The 18,499-nt window shown below is 34.3% G+C and overlaps 1 protein-coding gene across 3 annotated transcripts in view; it reads right to left on the reverse strand.

Moving 5' to 3' along the window:
* Skic3 (SKI3 subunit of superkiller complex) overlaps positions 1–18,396 on the reverse strand; it is a 96,582-nt gene extending 78,186 nt beyond the window's left edge. For 2 of the 3 annotated variants that reach the window (XM_026385897.2, XM_026385895.2), the window contains exons 1-7: positions 18,356–18,396; positions 12,641–12,707; positions 6,077–6,166; positions 2,712–2,855; positions 1,367–1,458; positions 867–942; positions 180–320 (exon numbers count right to left, since the gene is read on the reverse strand). In XM_026385897.2, coding sequence (XP_026241682.2) covers positions 180–320; positions 867–942; positions 1,367–1,458; positions 2,712–2,855; positions 6,077–6,166 — 543 coding nt within the window. In that variant the 5' untranslated portion in view covers positions 12,641–12,707; positions 18,356–18,396. Of the gene's footprint in view, positions 1–179; positions 321–866; positions 943–1,366; positions 1,459–2,711; positions 2,856–6,076; positions 6,167–7,795; positions 7,943–12,640; positions 12,708–18,355 lie in introns of all 3 variants that reach the window. The other variant, XM_026385896.2, reaches the window with a different exon arrangement.
* Positions 18,397–18,499: the final 103 nt, after the last annotated feature.

The raw sequence follows: 18,499 nt of genomic DNA on the forward strand, positions 1-18,499 counted from the left end.
AGACTGCAGGCCAATAATTCTAACTTTATCAGGAAGAGCCCCTATGAATGTAAAATTACACTTCCAAAATACCTCGTCTGACAGACAGTATTATCCTATATATTCATTAGGTTTCCATTTTCTAAATTAAATTAAAGGATTAATTTTCATGATACAAACAAGAATAAATAAGTTAATACCAATTGCTGGGTTTCATTATTCTGATCTTCCATACTCTCAGCCAGCAACTGAGTCAATTTCCTCCATAGCTGATGAAGCTCCTGGTTGTCTGCACCTTCTTCTTGCCGTGTCTTTATCAATCTATGCCATGTTCGAGCCACCTATTAAAAAGGAGATTTAAAATGACTGTTATCTTAAATATAATAAAAAATATATATAAATGACAATAGAAAATGTAAAATCTGGAAATAAAAAATACTTCTTATATCCACTAATATATAAAAACAGCGTAAGCAAAGAATTCCATCTATTATGAAACCTATAAAATATTTGCTGATTGGGCAAATCCACAGAGTACTTCCATCAGAAATATGATGTGAGATACCAGAGCAGATACAAAACTGATGACCACAGTTCCCAACACCTATAGCTTAAATCATCAGCTACCACCTTGGTCACCAAGTTCCACAGATGACACTTTTAGTTATTTAATTTATAACTCACCCTGTTTCAAAAAGATCTAGAAGTTATGATACCTTAAATTTGAATTGTTTATAATTGCCAAAGCATTGTAATTTACCTCTTAAAGTCTTATGATATCATACCACATATTAATTTTTAATTTTCACTTAGGCAAAATGATAGCTTTCTTCTAACAATAGTTTTTATTAAAAGATGTCTAAGACATTAGAAAACCATTAACCAACCTCTAGGTGTTTCTTTTCTTGGTAATAGAGATCCACAAGTTTCTTACAGACATCACACCACTTCTGTTTGTCAACACTTAGATCAAAAACAACAAAAAATGACTTTTTAATCTGATAATGAAAATAATCAAGAACTTAAAGCACTAAAAATTAAAATATCTCAATAATATTATCAGGTACTATTTTATTGAAAAATACCACAATAAAATTTTGTAAAAAGAGCCTTTTGTTAAAAAAATTAAAAAATAAAAAATTTAAGAAATGTCATTTTTCATTATATTGACTAAAAGTAATACCAAAATTCCCAAATTAGTCAATCTTCTTACTAGGAATGTTTTGATCCTATTTTAATTATAATCAAGAGATTCTATGATAAACATTTGAAAGAAAAATGCTTCCCAAATCCCAGTAAATGCTTGGCATACTTCTATATAATTTTTAATCAGTTTACTCTAATTCAAGCTTATAAAAAAAATAGTCATTCCCTATATATACATTACCTTTCATAAAGATCCAGGAGTTTTTGGTAAACACCCGGTAAGTCATCCTTAGCATTTATGTGATTACACTTCTCATACAAGCTTGCTAACCCCTAAAAAAAGAAATAGTAGCAATTATTTTTATCTAACCATCTGATATTCCTACATTCATTTATTTTGCTAAATAACGTGATAACCTTTAAATATTATTTACAATAAAATATTACCATATTTTACACATGAAATGATATGTGTGGAATTTGCCTCCAAATAACTGGGAGTGGGAGAAAGCAGATGAAGGGACAGGTGAAAAAATACTGATATGGGTAGATTTTTACTGAATCTGAATGATGGGCATAAAGAGGTTCATTATTCCATTCTCTTCACTTTTCAAAATGTATTTGAAGTGTTTCACAATAAAAAAAAATTTCAATGTGGTAAAAAACATGGCACTACTTTTTAAAAATGATTCAGTATGTTTGGAAAAAGCTTTATTGAGATATCATTTATACAGAAAAATAATTTAAGATATACAGTCTGATGTTTTTGATATATGTACACATTGTAAAATAAGCTCCACCACAATCAAGCTAATTAATGTATTCATTAACTATGTAGTTACCCTTTTGTGTATTTATGTACAGGTATATATGTACAGGTGAGAAGATTTAATTTTAGATGTGTTTTGAATGACACTACTTTTATGATACAAATTGAAAAAATATTCAAGTAGTTTGTGAAATTTTTCATTTTTGCTTCAAATGCAGCCATTTCTCTAAGGGTATACCAGGTACCCTCACCCAAGTTCTTATTCATCTGAACCTGAAAGAAGTTCATACTTACCAGAGCCTACTACTTCCTATTAATTAGCTTCAAAGATGTAATTGACACATGAAACAAATTCATTAAATATGAAAAAGTTAGAGAATCCAACTAAAAAACATTAAGATTGACACGAATAAAGAATTTAACTTGGACTTTAAGAGAGGGAAATGGGAATTTGACATTATTTTATTTTTTAGAAAACATTTATATACAATTCTTTTCCCCCTGGTAAGCATAAAGAATATTCTAGATATCTTTTTAATGTACCTATAATTATGTTAAAGATTTATATAGTTGATCAACTTGGGTCCTTACTTTCAGAAATAGTCCATTAGGTAGAATGTTAAATAGTGATACATATTATTCTTTAGCAACACTTTTTTTAAAAAACTAATTATAGGCTTAAAAGACCAGTAAATTTAATTTTTTTTCTTATATGGGGCAAATAGACGTTTAAATGTTTAATATTGTTATTTATACTTTGAAAAATACAAAAACAAATTATTTTCCATGTTATAGGGGAAAAAACATGTCTACATACCTGCCAAGCTAGTAATTGATTTGGTTCTAGTTCAGCAGCTTTCTTATAGGCACCTTGGGCCTGATCAGGTTGTTCTAGCTCCGCTGCAGCAACACCAATAAAAACCCAGGCATTATAGTTATTTTTCTCTTGTTTTAAGACTGTCTGATTAAAAACAAAATTAAGAGAAAGTCATTTTATTTTTGAAACTATTGAACAAACAACAACAAAGTAACAGTCTATTAAAAATCAGGAAATCTGCATCTATCACTAACAGAGTGGCCTGGAATGCTATTTAATCTCTCTAGTTTCAGTTTCCTCAGGGAACTGAACTGCATTAGTGATTGTAAAGGGTTTGGAATATGAGGTATAGATAGATAGACAGACAGAGAAAATTTGGGGGGGTGAGGTGATACCAGAGATTGAACTCAGAGGCGCTTAACCACATAGCCACATCTCCAGCCCCTTTTGTATTTACTTTAAGATAAGGCTCTCACTGAGTTGCTTAGGGCCTCACTAAGTTGCTTAGGCTGGCTTTGAACTCACATCTCCCACCTTCAGCCTCCCAAAATGCTAAGATTACAAGTATGCGCCAACATGCCCAGCTGAAGTATATCTTTTTAAAGCTGCCCAAGTGATCCTGATGCCTCCATCAAATGCCCCCTCCTACTCTTTGAGAATACTGGGTAAGTATAAAACAGCTTAAAGTAGAAAGCAGGGAAAGAAAAACAAAACTAGTTCCTAAAATGAAATTAGCTTCTTAAGGTTTTATATATTCTAGAGAAAATAAGAACTTTACTATGAGTTGAACCAACTTAGGTTTATGCGTATCCACCTAACATTTCCAGCAATCTATCATCAATGTGCTGCACAAGTCCCATTCTATCTAATAATGCTGCCTCCTAAAAAACCATAACAATGAGATAACTACCAAAGTTCAGTTCTAAACTCTGGGCCCTTATTAATGTTTATGTCCCCAACATCAGGTCCAAAGGCTCACACATAACTGTCAAATAAATGATAAATGGCATAGTCATCTAGCAATCAGCAACTACTGGTTTTCAAATCTGAAACAGATTTTTAAACAGATAATTACAACAACGTGATAAAAGCAGGTATAAGATTCTGAGAGAACATAGAGGAAAAAATACCTAACTCCATCTGCACAAACTGGAAAAGCCTTCTCTAAAGGGATGATCACACAATATTATAAAGCCCCACAGGTAGACAAGGTGATGATCAGACAAAGCCACAGCAAATACACTAAGAAGCAACATTTCTTTTTTAAAAATTCATTTATTGTCAACCAACATTCTAGGTTACTTAATAAGTAATCAAACATCTGTCACTGATTTTAGTCTCCATTTGTGTTTTCTAGTTGAGTACCTTCAGTATAAATAATGAACTAGTAGGTAGAATTCATATCTGAATTTTGCATGAAACATACTGAAGAATGTTAAGATGCTGCTGTACGTAACAGTAGAAATAGGTTCATATGTGCTTTATTAGTTCAATAAGACTACTGCTTAAGGAAATAGTCCTTCTCCCCTTCTTTCATTCAATCTACCACACTAACCCAGTATAAACAGACTGCCCACCTTCTTCTGTATTAAGATTAGTACTATCATGGCCTCGTATCCCTGCTGGCCTCACAGTCACCACTGAAAATGTGAACTTCACAAAGATATTCTTATCCACACATTGCTATATATTTCTCCTAATTTTGCCCAATTCTCTCTCTACCACTCTCCTAAATTCATCAGTGTGCCCTTTGGAATGCCCAATCTGGATCAGCCAAGTTCCCTCCATATTTTCAACCTTTTTTTTTAACTGTAGTAAGTTCTGCCTGGACTGAAACTTGGCTATTCCCTTATCAATCTCATATGCTGCAGCTAACTTCGTATCTCTTATATACTTAATACCACAGTGCCAGAATGAGAAAGAAGTTCTCCTTGCCCTACCAACATTCCTCTTCTGTTTCTCCTTCTTCAAAAACACCACTATCTTTGAGGCTCAACTCATCCAACTATACTGCAAAAAATACTCTTCTTGTTTCTATTACCATCAACAAACTCGTAGGAACCACTCTGTTCTCAAATATTTAAGCAAAAATTTTCTATCCATCTTCTCCTCCTCAATTCCCATATTCATTCTAACATTCATGTTGATGTCCCATTGAACTGTAGCCTCTCAGTTACTTAACTTTCCCACTTTTCCCCACCATCTAAAAATAAGATTTCCAACATGCTACTATTCTCCCCTTCTCCTGTCTTTCCAGTTCAATTACTATAATGGACTCATGGTAACAAAATTCTGATAACTCTAATTTTTTTACACCACCCCCTTTTCTACTACTTATTACCCCACTTTTAATTTCTCATCCCTCCTTACCTAGCCTGGACTCCATAATCCATCAGTGTCATCACTCCCGTTCACAACTCCCTCAACTCCTCTAACTCTGTTTCCCCTCTTCTTTCTCACCATCCATAGCTGAACCCCAATCCCATCTCCAAAGGTGAGGACAGTAAAAAATAAATAAATAAGACTAAGAAACAAAAAAAGCTCCAAGCCAGACAAAAATTGGCCTATGTAGAACTTACATTCTGGCAGAGTTGGGGTGCAGATAATAAGTAAGATTTAAAAATAGAATATATAGTGTATTAGAGGTATTCCGAGGACCTCATATGAAGTAAGAAAAACACATTTAAGTTCACTGTTCACTTTTAATAACATGTAACTTCAAATAGACTCTTATTAGAGCCTTGTAATCCTTACAAATATTACTAGTAGCTTGTTTTGTCAAGCTGCTTCAAGGCTTCTTTTGCTCAAACCTTCTATAAAAATCCTTTCTCACTATTAGTTTATACTTCATCAAGAAAACAGAGGCCTGCAGAGGGGAATGCTCTTATCTTCAAGAGCCCTCCTCTCAAGCTCTAGATCCCATCCTAACCTTCCCAAGGACTTCACTATGCTAGCACCTTCTATTTCTCCCTCACATTCAATTTCTCCTTTTCGCAGGGACATTCCCATCAGCATACAAAAGAGCTTAGAATCCTGATTCTCCCATCCACAAACAAAATATAATTAGAACGTCAATATACCATTAAAGAATAAAAACTTTAAGATATAAAATAACCCATCAAAAGATATTTATGAAACATTCAGGTATTCAGGTATATGCCTTCAATAATTTACCAATAAAGAAAAAGACAAAATGAAGTGTGGGTTAATTTTTCCTACTAAGGAGTTACTAATTCAACCACTCCACTTGTCCTGCTAAATGGTCTTAACACATTTGTTGCATGTAGACAGTAAATGATTCACACCATACAACACTTGTAAATGAGTAACATACTTTTATTGTGGAAGAAACAAACATCAGATACCTTGCAATGTTTCAAAGCTTCTTTATATTCTTTGTTTCTAATTGCATCTCTTGCACTTTTTAGAGCAGTCTTCACTTCTTTGCTGGACATCTGTCAAGACAAAAAACCCAGTTGAATCCACAAGAAATCTACCTAACTGTAAGAGTCTCAACAAACTTAACCATATGAAAAAGGCACCTGTGTTTTCTCTCTACTACCATATAGCTTATTCTCTCACCTCTTCAGATTTTTATTCAAATGTCACTTTCTCACTGAAATCTTCCCAAGATATATAATTTACAATTTTAAATCTTCTATCTCCCTATTCACATTATATTCCCATTAGCCCTCCCCTTATTTTTTCTTCAAAACATATTTCTAATACACTATATATTCTATTTTTTTATCTTACTTATTATCTGAACCCCCAACTCTTCCAGAATGTAAGTTCTATATAGGCCAGATTTTTGTCTGGTTTGGGGCTTTTTTTGTTTGCTTTTTTTACTGCCTCATTCCCAGAACCTAGTCTTTGACAAATTATAGATGGTTGGTAAATATGTTGAAATTGAGCTATACTTAAATTATACTCACTTTCCATATTTTTTGGCTAAAATAAAGATGATCTTGTAAGTCAGCACCCAAAATACATACGGTTCTCAATCCAATTTTATAAGCAAGATCCAAAAGAATAAGCCCAAACAGAGTAAAATTTGGTCTTATACAGAATAAGATTTAGTAAATTACACAGAGTAATATTCAGTAAATATGATGGGAAAGTTTAAGGAAGTTTAAGAGAGCATTCTGTTTTAATATTAGTTTCTGAAAAATATAAATCAGAATATCAACTGCCTTCACATAAGGATTACTATAAGATTATTTTCTCTAAAGAGAAATAAACACAATGTTTATACATGAATGGTAGCATAATGAATATGAAAAAGGATTATACAATAACTTCAGCCATAAGAAGATACTTCAATTGGTAGACAAAGTATTTCTTCATTTAATGTTAAATGAAAGGGTACTTTACCACTGAGTTACTTTTAAGTAACTCAGGTTACTTAAGGTACCAAGGGTACTTTACCACTGAGTTACTTTTAAGACAGTGTCTCACTCAGTTGCTGAGAGTGTTGCCTAATAGTCCAGGCCAGCCTAGAAGTTACAATCCTTCCATCTCAGCTTCCCAATAGCTGGGATTACATGCATAAACCACCATGCCTAGTAAATTAATTTGATTTTAAGTAAATTAGCCTATTTTAAGTTTTATAACTATTCTGGCTTACCAGGAGGCAATCAAATCAATCACAATTCAATATTGAAAACAAAAGAAATATTTGCATGTTCTGCCAACTTCATTTATTTCAAATTTCATCAGAAAGGCAAAACAAAATTGAATAAATATTAAGTAGTAATAGACTCTAGATGTTTTAATCAACAAAATGAATCAAAAACATAAATTACACTAATAATACTTTATATACAAGGAGGGTGATGTACAAGCCCAAATCCAAAGAAATTTGTGAAGTTAGACGTTAAAAAAATATATTTTTGACTTAAAGAAAATAATATAAATAATACATAAAATAATATAAAAATTAAGATGCCATAAAAGCAACTTCTTTATAGCCAGAACCAGATTCTTCAAATAGGCAAAAAAGAAATCTTACACCTAATTATAATAATTACATAATTTAAAGCAAAGTATTTCATATGCTCTCATTTTGGAAACTACTGCCTCACCTGAAATTATCTCGGTATTAATTTATGGGTGAAAACTTGACAAGGATTCTTTTGTAGTTTACAAATCTCAATGATTAGGTAACAGAGTTCAATGCTGATTTCACAGATTTTCATAAACCTGTTTCCTTTGGTAAAATAACCCACAGACTAAAAAAGAGAGAGAGAGAACATCAATGATGATAACCAATCTAGATCAATGAAAAGAAACTTTCAAGTAAAAAAATCAAGAACAAAAGCAGCCTCAAAATAAAACCAAACAAAAAAAAAAAAAAAAAACAGAAGCCCACCACCTTTTCAGGATGAAGATCACCATCTCTTCTACAACCTACTATTTAAGTGGGAACATATACATAAACAGCAGAACCAACTGGCATTAAAACTACATGCAGTCCCCAAGCTATTCACTGCATATGATATAAAAAAAGGTCCCTGTTCTAAAGAATACAATATACTTCAAGAGAAAGACCTAAGACATATGAATTACTAGAAAACCAAATACTAAACCACAGATAAGATTAAGTAGAAGTGCAGAAGGAATTCAGAGGAAAAAAAAGGCTTGTGATGTAATTGATGGCTACTAAAAGAAGACAGGACTTAAGAATTGAAGAAAGAGGGCTGGGGTTGTGGCTCAGTGGCAGAGCAGTTGCCTTGCACATGTGAGGCATTGGGCTCGATCCTTGGCACCACATAAAAATACATAAACAAAATAAAGATATTGTGTCTATGTATAACTAAAACAATATTTTTTTCTTTTTTTTTAATTTTATTTTTTTTATTGGTTGTTCACAACATTACAAAGCTCTTGACATATTTCATACATTAGATTGAAGTGGGTTATGAACTCCCAATTTTACCCCAAATGCAGATTGCAGAATCACGTCGGTTACACATCCACATTTTTACATGACGCCACATCAGTGACTGCTGTATTCTGCTACCTTTCCTATCCCCTACTATCCCCCCTCCCCTCCCCTCCCATCTTCTCTCTCTACCCCATCTACTGTAATTCATTTCTCTCCTTGTTTATTTTCCCATTCCCCTCACAACCTCTTATATGTAATTTTGTATAGCAATGAGGGTCTCCCTTCATTTCCATGCAATTTCCCTTTTCTCTCCCTTTCCCTCCCATCTCATGTCTCTGTTTAATGTTAATCTTTTCTTCCTGCTCTTCCTCCCTGCTCTGTTCAGAGTTGCTCTCATTATATCAAAGAAGACATTTGGTATTTGTTTTTTAGGGATTGACTAGCTTCACTAAGCATAATCTGCTCTAGTGCCATCCATTTCCCTGCAAATTCTATGATTTTGTCATTTTTTATTGCTGCATAGTACTCCATTGTGCATAGATGCCACAATTTTTTTATCCATTCATCTATTGAAGGGCATCTGGGTTGGTTCCACAATCTAGCTATTGTGAATTGTGCTGCTATGAACATCGATGTGGCAGCATCCCTGTAGCATGCTCTTTTAAGGTCTTCAGGGAATAGTCCGAGAAGGGCAATAGCAGGGTCAAATGGTGGTTCCATTCCCAGCTTTCCCAGGAATCTCCAAACTGCTTTCCAAATTGGCCACACCAATTTGCAGTCCCACCAGCAATGTACAAGAGTACCCTTTTCTCCACATCCTCGCCAGCACTTGTTGTTGTTTGACTTCATAGTGGCTGCCAATCTTACTGGCGTGAGATGGTATCTTAGGGTGGTTTTGATTTGCATTTCTCTGACTGCTAGAGATGGTGAGCATTTTTTCATGTACTTGTTGATTGATTGTATATCCTCCTCTGAGAAGTGTCTGTTCAGGTCTTTGGCCCATTTGTTGATTGGGTTATTTGTTATCTTATTGTCTAATTTTTTGAGTTCTTTGTATACTCTGGATATTAGGGCTCTATCTGAAGTGTGAGGAGTAAAAATTTGTTCCCAGGATGTAGGCTCCCTATTTACCTCTCTTATTGTTTCTCTTGCTGAGAAAAAACTTTTTAGTTTAAGTAAGTCCCATTTGTTGATTCTTGTTATTAACTCTTGTGCTATGGGTGTCCTATTAAGGAATTTGGAGCCTGACCCCACAATATGTAGATCGGAGCCAACTTTTTCTTCTATCAGACGCAGAGTCTCTGATGTGATATCAAGCTCCTTGATGCATTTTGAGTTAACTTTTGTGCATGGCGAGAGAAAGGGATTCAGTTTCATTTTGTTGCATATGGATTTCCAGTTTTCCCAACACCATTTGTTGAAGATGCTATCCTTCCTCCATTGCATGCTTTTAGCCCCTTTATCAAATATAAGATAGTTGTAACTTTGTGAATTAGTCTCTGTGTCCTCTATTCTATACCATTGGTCCACCCGCCCTAAAACAATATTTTTAAAAATGGAATAAAGAAAGAATATCACTCCACATGTGCATGTACACATATGCAATAACAAATCCCATCATTATACACAACTATAATGCACCAATAAAAAATTAAATTTAAAAAAAGAAAGAAAATTACTCCAGTCAGAAAAAAACTGTATTAGCAAAGAGACAGAAATGACTGTGGCAAGCTTAAGAAACAATAAGAAAATCAGGCTGAATGGAACAGAAATGACTCACAAAAGAATAGAAGAAAACAAGATTAGATAGAGTCTAAGATTACAACTTTTAAAAGTCACACAGACAAATCTGGACTTAAACACAGTAACAAATAGGAAATCATTAAAAACTTAAGTAGATTGTTTCTAAAGATCACTAGAATCAAACTTCACTTTCTCTTGGTAACCCATTCAAGTCTTTCCATATTCATGTATCTCCATATTTAATTACAATTCCTTATGCTGCAGTGCAATTCTCTAGTAGTCTATTCCCATTCCTTCTGCATTTGAAATGACATTTCTCATTGCTAGCACTGAGGCCCTCTCTCTTCATTTAGTGCGTATATGTATGAGTGTGCGTGTGCACATGCATGCATGCTTATTTAAATTTCAGGAGATTAATTTCTAAAGAAACAAAATATTGGAACCTTAATCACCTAAAAACTACTTCTCTCCTTTTGAGGAGAAAGGAAGCAGATCATTCACTAAGTTTTCAAGCAAACCTTTATTGAGGACTAACCATTCACTGGGTACTATTCAAACCCATTCCTTTTTTTTTTTAAATTCTAATTTGTTATATATGACAGCAGAATGCATTACAATTCATATTACACATATAGAGCACAATTTTTCGTATCTCTGGTTGTACACAAAGTATATTCACACATTTGTGTCTTCATACATATACTTAAGGTAATGCTATCCATCTCATTCCACCATCTTTTTTACCGCCTCCTCCCTTTCCCTCCCACCCCTTTGCCCTATCTAGAGTTCATCTACTCCTCCCATGCTCCCCCTCCCAATCCCATTATGAATCAGCCTCCTTATATCAGAGAAAATATTCAGCATTTGGTTTTTTGGGATTGGCTAACTTCACTTAGCATTATGTTCTCCGACTCCATCCTATGAATGCCATGATTTTATTCTCTTTTGTTGCTGAGTAATATTCCATTGTGTATATATACCACATTTTCTTTATCCATTCATCTACTGAAGAACATCTAGGTTGGTTTAACAGTTCAGCTATTGTGAACTGTGCTGCTATAAACATTGATGTGGCTGTGTCCCTGTAGTATGCTGTTTTTAAGTCCTTTGTGTACAGACCAAGAATTTTTCTACGACCAACCTATAACATTTTTATCCAATATAAATCAAGATTAAAAAGTAGCAACTATATTTAAGAAGAATTAGTGATAGTCATGCCAAAAAGGCAATGATATAAATATCCTCAAAACTATCAGCCATAGATAAATTGATTGATATGTCCTAAAGTCCCCAGCTGAGGGGCTGGATTATTTCACTTAGATGATAGTCTCCAGTTCCATTCATTTACCAGCAAATGCCATAAAGTCATTCTTCTTTATGGCTGAGTAATATTCTATTCTGTATATATACCACATTTTCTTTATCCATTCATCTGTTGAAGGGCACCTCAGTTTCCTCCATAGGTTGACTATTGTGAACTATACTGCTATAAGTATTGATGTGGCTGTTTCACTGTAGTATGCTGATTATCTTTCGAATATATATAGGAGACGAACAGCTAGGTCATATGGTGGTTCCATTCCTAGATTTTTGAGGAATCTCCATATTGCTTTCCAGAGTGATACAACAATTTGCAGTCCCACCAACAATGTATGAGTGTATCTTTTCCCCCACAACTTCACCAACACTTATTGTTACCTGTATTCTTGATAACTGCCATTCTGACTGGAGTTAGACGAAATCTCAATGTAGTTTTAATTTGCATTTCTCTAATTACTAGAGATGTTGAACATTTTTTTCATATATTTGTTGACCATTCATTCTTCTTTTGAAAACTGCCTATTTTGTTCCTTTGCCCATTATTATTTGTTTTTGATTTTTTTTTTTGTTTTGTGTGTGTGTGTGTGTTTTAAGTTTTTTCAGTTCCTTGTATATGCCCACTTTGAGGAGCAGGTGGAAAAGATTTTCTCCCATTCTATTGGCTCTCTTTTCATGCTCTTAATTGTTTACTTTGCTGTGAAGAAGCTTTTTAATTTGATGCTATTCCATTTATTGATTTTGATTTTACTTCTTGTGTTTTTGGAGTCTTGTTAAGGAAGTCAGTTCCTGAGTTGACATAATACTCTGAAATCTAGTAACAAAAATTACGTTGACCTTGTTCAACCTTACCATTTCCTCGCTGTATTATGATTTACAAAATCTATGCCATTAAACCTTTCTTCTGAAAAGAACCAGTAATAACAATCATTAAGTAAATATAGACTCTAGATGCTTATCAATAAGCATTTTAGACACTTACCTTTTATGTATTATCACCACCTCTTTCTTCTTCTTGAATTGCAGATTGTTCTTTACCTGTTTTTCATCTGAATTAAATAAAAACAAATAAGAAATAGTAATATAAAAGAGATAACATCCATAACCCCAAATATGAATTTTTTAAATATAATATTCACATTCAATTAATAATTTAAAACATGAGAAGTAATCATGTACAATTTTTAATCTTCTTTTTCAGTGAGACACTAATCTTAATCTTCAAATGTCTGAATTGGCATAAACTGCATTCCTACAAGTCTCAGGTAATGAAAACAAAAGTCTATAAGAGATCAGAAAGATTCTGAAAAAAAAAATCAGAAACTCAATAAACACCAAGTCAAAATAAAGACTTAAGCCAAAAAAGAGTATTAACTATTTCTATGCTATTTTGTTTTGAATCTAGGGAAACTGAGGGCACTTATTTACTACAAACTTTCAGCCTAACCATGCTAAAGTAAACCTCGTTCTAAGCTATATAAAGGGTTATAAGTATGTAAAAAGCTACCACATCATGCAACTATATTAGTTTGAAAACTAAGGAAAACATTACCTCATGTGAACATGTCATCAGAAATATTTAAATAGCTATCAAAATATTACTACAAATACACAACTACAAATTCTAAAGATATTGTGATGACATTCTGAAATAGCTTATGTCAAACAAAACTACCTAAAATACTTCATGGAGAGAATGAAAGTGGTTTGAAAAGCTGAATGAAGTGGAAAATAAACATGCTACTTCAGAATTAGGAAGTGCAAAATATTAGGAGACACAGATACAGATGAACAAGGACCAGAAAGTAAGTTTACAAGACCAAAACATGTATTAAAATTTATCTAATAGAATGGTGAGTTCAGCAGTAAACGGTCTTACTGGTAAGAAAACAAAGTATGGTATTCCACACAAGAGATGCTGAACATTTTTTTCATGTTTTTATTTGTTATTTCATATGTTTTTTATTTATGTTATTATTTTTCATGTTTAAGAAACTAAGATAAAAGTTTATTTGACAAATCAAAGTAAAATCCTGGGTTTATTTCACTGATTCCTTTAGCCTCCATCCAACAACTGACTAGCCACCCCACCCTTGATTTTAATGTGTTACTCAGTCACTTCGACTCAGTTCTTATGAAGTACCACAGATTCTGTCAATCCTACGACTCTGTCATGTTTACCTACCATGACTTAACCCGGTTGAGAAGGAGCTTAAGAAATCAACCCCTTTGACCTTGTTCAACCTTACCATTTCCTTGCTGGTAAAGTGAGGATATCACTTACCTGATATGCACAAAGATGGAATGCCCAAACGCAAGTATATTAATTCTGTTCACCTGATCTGTTATCCTCTCAAGTAATTTCACTACTTTCCTGCCATTCCTAAAATGACTAGTATGATGGTAACCCAGTAGTTATTATAAATTTTTCTCTATATGTTCAAAATTCCCAAACCTTCTGCCACTTTCCTATACCTAGTTCAAGAAGTAATCTTCTTGTTTATCTTATTTAAAAGACAGCTATCCCCAAACATGAGTATCCTCTTCAAATTAAGTTACTACACAAATACTAGGCCAAAGCCTGCCACCGGGATCACTCCCTCCTCTGAACCACACTTAGCTGAGCCTGGAATTTAAAAGATATTTTAAATTATCCTACATATATATGGCCTGTGTTTCAATTCAATAAATCCATAAATGCAGTTCATAAATCTTTGGAGTCTCTTAATATTCAATACCTATTGAGCAATACAATACATACACAACAAATAGGTGATGATCTAGCTACAAAGAGCGTACTACAGGGATACTGCCACATGGATATTCATAGCAGCACAATTCACAATAGCTAGACTGTGCAACCAACCCAGATGCCCTTCAATAGATGAATGGATAAAAAAAAATGTGGCATTTATACACAATGGAGTATTACACAGCACTAAAAAATGACAAAATCATGGAATTTGCAGGGAAATGGATGGCATTAGAGCAGATTATGCTAAGTGAAGCTAGCCAATCCCTAAAAAACAAATACCAAATGTCTTCTTTGATATAAAGAGAGCAACTAAGAACAGAGCAGGGAGGAAGAGCAGGAGGAAAAGACTAACATTAAACAGAGACATGAGGTGGGAGGGAAAGGGAGAGAAAAGGGAAATTGCATGGAAATGGAAGGAGACCCTCATTGTTATACAAAATTACACATAAGAGGTTGTGAGGGGAATGGGGAAAAAAACAAGGAGAGAAATGAATTGTAGTAGATGGGATAGAGAGAGAAGATGGGACGGGAGGGGAGGGGGGATAATAGAGGATAGGAAAGGTAGCAGAATACAGCAGTCACTGATGTGGCGTCATGTAAAAATGTGGATGTGTAACCGATGTGATTCTGCAATCTGTAATTGGGGTAAAAATGGGAGTTCATAACCCACTTGAATCTAATGTATGAAATATGTCAAGAGTTTTGTAATGTTTTGAACAACCAATAAAAAAAAACCCTACCATCAAATCACATGGTAATGTTTCAATATTATCTCACATTACTTTTTTTAATCACCCCCCAGAGTTTTATACTGTACATCTTTGCTCCTCCCATTCAGCCTGTCCACTGTTTATATTTTCATGCTACACAGAATTCAAGTTCACGAGCTAAGCACAACCTTCCCAGACCAATCACACACTAGTTTGAACTTGTATATTCATTACCTATAGGAGCATTTCCAAAAATGTATTCTAAGAAACATTAGCATGCTTAAAGGTATCAATAAATGGCCGAGGAACTTTGTGACTACCATACATAATATATCTCACTCTTTCAAAGCCACAATGTATATTAGCACTTTTAAAGTTTCTGAGATGTCCTAAATACCCAAAAATAGTTTAATCAAGCAATTCTGAAACTTCTGTGATCATGGGACTTATTTTCCAGTGAAAACCAGATGACATTTTAAAAATGTTAGCATTCTCCAAAAGCATTTGGAATGTCTTGGTTTTCATTTTTTATTTTGCAATTAATTTGATAACTTTATGTTATTATTAAATTTATGTGTGTATAAATGTGTCTCCCAAAACTATACCAGAAGTTCCTTGGATAACTGCTATAGGCAGCACACACAGTACTAATGAGAATTTGGACATTAAAAAGAAGTACAGAGAATCAAAAATTAGACCAAGACTCTTCAATTGAAGACTTTTCTGAAAAGGAGAGTAGTTTACTAAAGCAAGCAATCCCTAACCTAGTAACCTTTAATTGATGATTTTAAGATATATACATATAACAGAGACTATTATGGGCTGAAATATACCCAAAATTCATATCTTGAAGCCCTAACACCAGTACTTCAGATGTGAAAGTACTTAGAGATAACAAAGGTAATGAAGGCTAAGTGAACTCATAAAGGTGAACCCTAATCCAGACTATCATCTTTTGAAAAAATCTGGACACACCAGTGATACAAATGTATAGAAGGAAAGACTACATAAAGACACAGAAAAAAAGCTGGCCATCTGCAAATTAAGAAAAGCAACCTCAAAAGTAACTAAACCTCCCAACTCGTTGATATTTGACTTCTAAACTCCACAATTATGAGAAACTTAATTTCTGTTGTTTAAACCAACCAATCTAATGTTTTATTATGACAGCCCTTGCAAACTAAAAAGAACCCCTATCCTCACTGCAACATAAATATACACACATGTGCACCTACAAAGTAAATTTTCTGACAGTGTAAGTTAGTGATAAGACTAAGAAAAGAAAATTAGTGGAGTGGAGGTAAAGACAGTTCAAAGGGAGAGATTACCCATGTAAAAGTGGAGAGTAATGAATGAGTGGTTAAAAGTAGAGGCAGACTGACTGCAGTGCAAAAGAATAACTTTAAAAAAAATTTTAGTTGTAGATGGACATAATATCTTTATTTTTTTTTTTTAATGTGGTGCTGAGGATCGAATGCGGTGCCTCACAAGTGCTAGGCAAGCACTCTATCACTGAACTACAACTCCAGCCCCTCAAAATAATAACTTTTAATACTTAGACCTACATAAATGTGGAATGGACTGCTCAAAGGAAGTATGCTTCCCATGACTGGAGATGACAAAGCACAAGCTGGATAATCCAATCATCAAGAATGTTGAAGAGCAAGCTGAATGGTCAGTTCAGCAGTAAAGGGTGTTACTGGTGAGAAAACAAAGGAGTATAAATCAAGACTATAAATCTTAAAAAAGATTTTTTCCAGCACTATGTCTCTAGAGCCCTGAAATATCTATCTTGTTTGAACCCACTGCAGCATCTGCTTTCACTCACACTGCCAAGAGAAGAAAGAGGAAGATGTGTTCTTGTAATCCTGTCATCAGAATAAAGGCCTGTAGATACAAAGCCATAGAAAGTAAATATACCTCACAGAACCATTACTATGCCATGAAAAGAAGTTAAACAAAAATTTTATAAATCTTAAATTTCAGCAGATACTGTTTCTATGATAATTTTCTACATTCCAAATTAGCCCAAAACAATTTTGGAAACATATTCTGTTCTTGAGGGAGTCTACTTGTATTAACTTCCATAATGTACTATTATTTTAGGTATGTTAGGTTTGCTAAGAGTGTAAGCTCCTTGTGGAAAAATCTAAAGTTTGAATTTCTGCATGTTCCCAGATCTTGTTAGCATGATGCTTAACAATTCTGCTTCGTAATACAAAACAATCTTAGTAGGTTGACAGGAAAATTTGTAATTAATGGTGACAGAGTAGTGAGTTAAGGCACAATTTCCAGTCCTGCTCAGGCTGACTCCCAGTGTGATCTTAAATCCATTCATTTAACCTCTCTGAATCTGCTTTCCTATCAGCAAAATGGTCAAAGTAAGAAAACGTTCCTTGTAAAAGCACCTGGCACACAGTAGATATTAAGTAAATGCTTAGTATAATACTCAGCACAAAATGCTATGTGAGTTATTAAATATTTAAGGTCTGACTCCTGTTACAATTATTCTATGCAAAAAAAATTTGCAGGATTTTAAAATTGTGTTGGTTTTTTAAAAAAATAAGCTGTACAATTCCTCCTTTTCATGAAAAATATTAAAAACAATAGGTGTGATGTGCAATTATATACCTGAAACTATGATAATGAAATGAAGAATCTGGCTTTGAATCAGAAATCTGCTTCTTCCAGAATTCTCCAAAAGATCTAAACAATTAAGAGAATAGCTGATTACTCTGCAGCAAAACAGTATCTGGAACCTACGTCAATCAACGGAACACGTCACACAGCCCAACATTTGTTCCTTTGAGCTTCTGCTTGTTTTTCTCCTTTGCACTCAGAAGGCAAGGAACAAACTAAGCTTTTCCCCGCCTAGAACCTGAAACTTCTTACCAGGCCCCACTTTTCACAATAAATCCTACTGCATAGGCAAAGAGAGGCAACCAGATGAGGTAGGCTAGAAATTTCCTTGAAAAGGGAATTCAGGTGCCCTAAAGTATCCGCACCGCATCTGAACAGGTCCAGCCAAAGCCCCATAAGGAACCGCCCCACCCAACTTAAGTGACAGACGCGCCGCCACCTCATCAACGCCCGGTTCACGCTCTCGCGGAACACTAAGCCACGCATGTTCGGCGCAAATCGAACAGCACTGGTCCCGATCCTTTCTCAAAGTACCATTTCAACTGCCTTTAGGCTCCAATTTATGCATAAACGAACCACGAACCAAACCCACCTGGGACAGATCCGGCTCCTACACAAACGCCAAGTCTGAAGTGAAGGCGCATGCGCCTTTCCCAGGCATCGGTCACGTGACTGGGAGGGGCTGGGGTTAGTGTGCTCGGCATTTGATTAAAAGGACTTAACGTGGGTTAAGGAA

Source organism: Urocitellus parryii, chromosome 1 (assembly GCF_045843805.1).
Source record: "Urocitellus parryii isolate mUroPar1 chromosome 1, mUroPar1.hap1, whole genome shotgun sequence".
Classification (NCBI taxonomy): domain Eukaryota; kingdom Metazoa; phylum Chordata; class Mammalia; order Rodentia; family Sciuridae; genus Urocitellus; species Urocitellus parryii.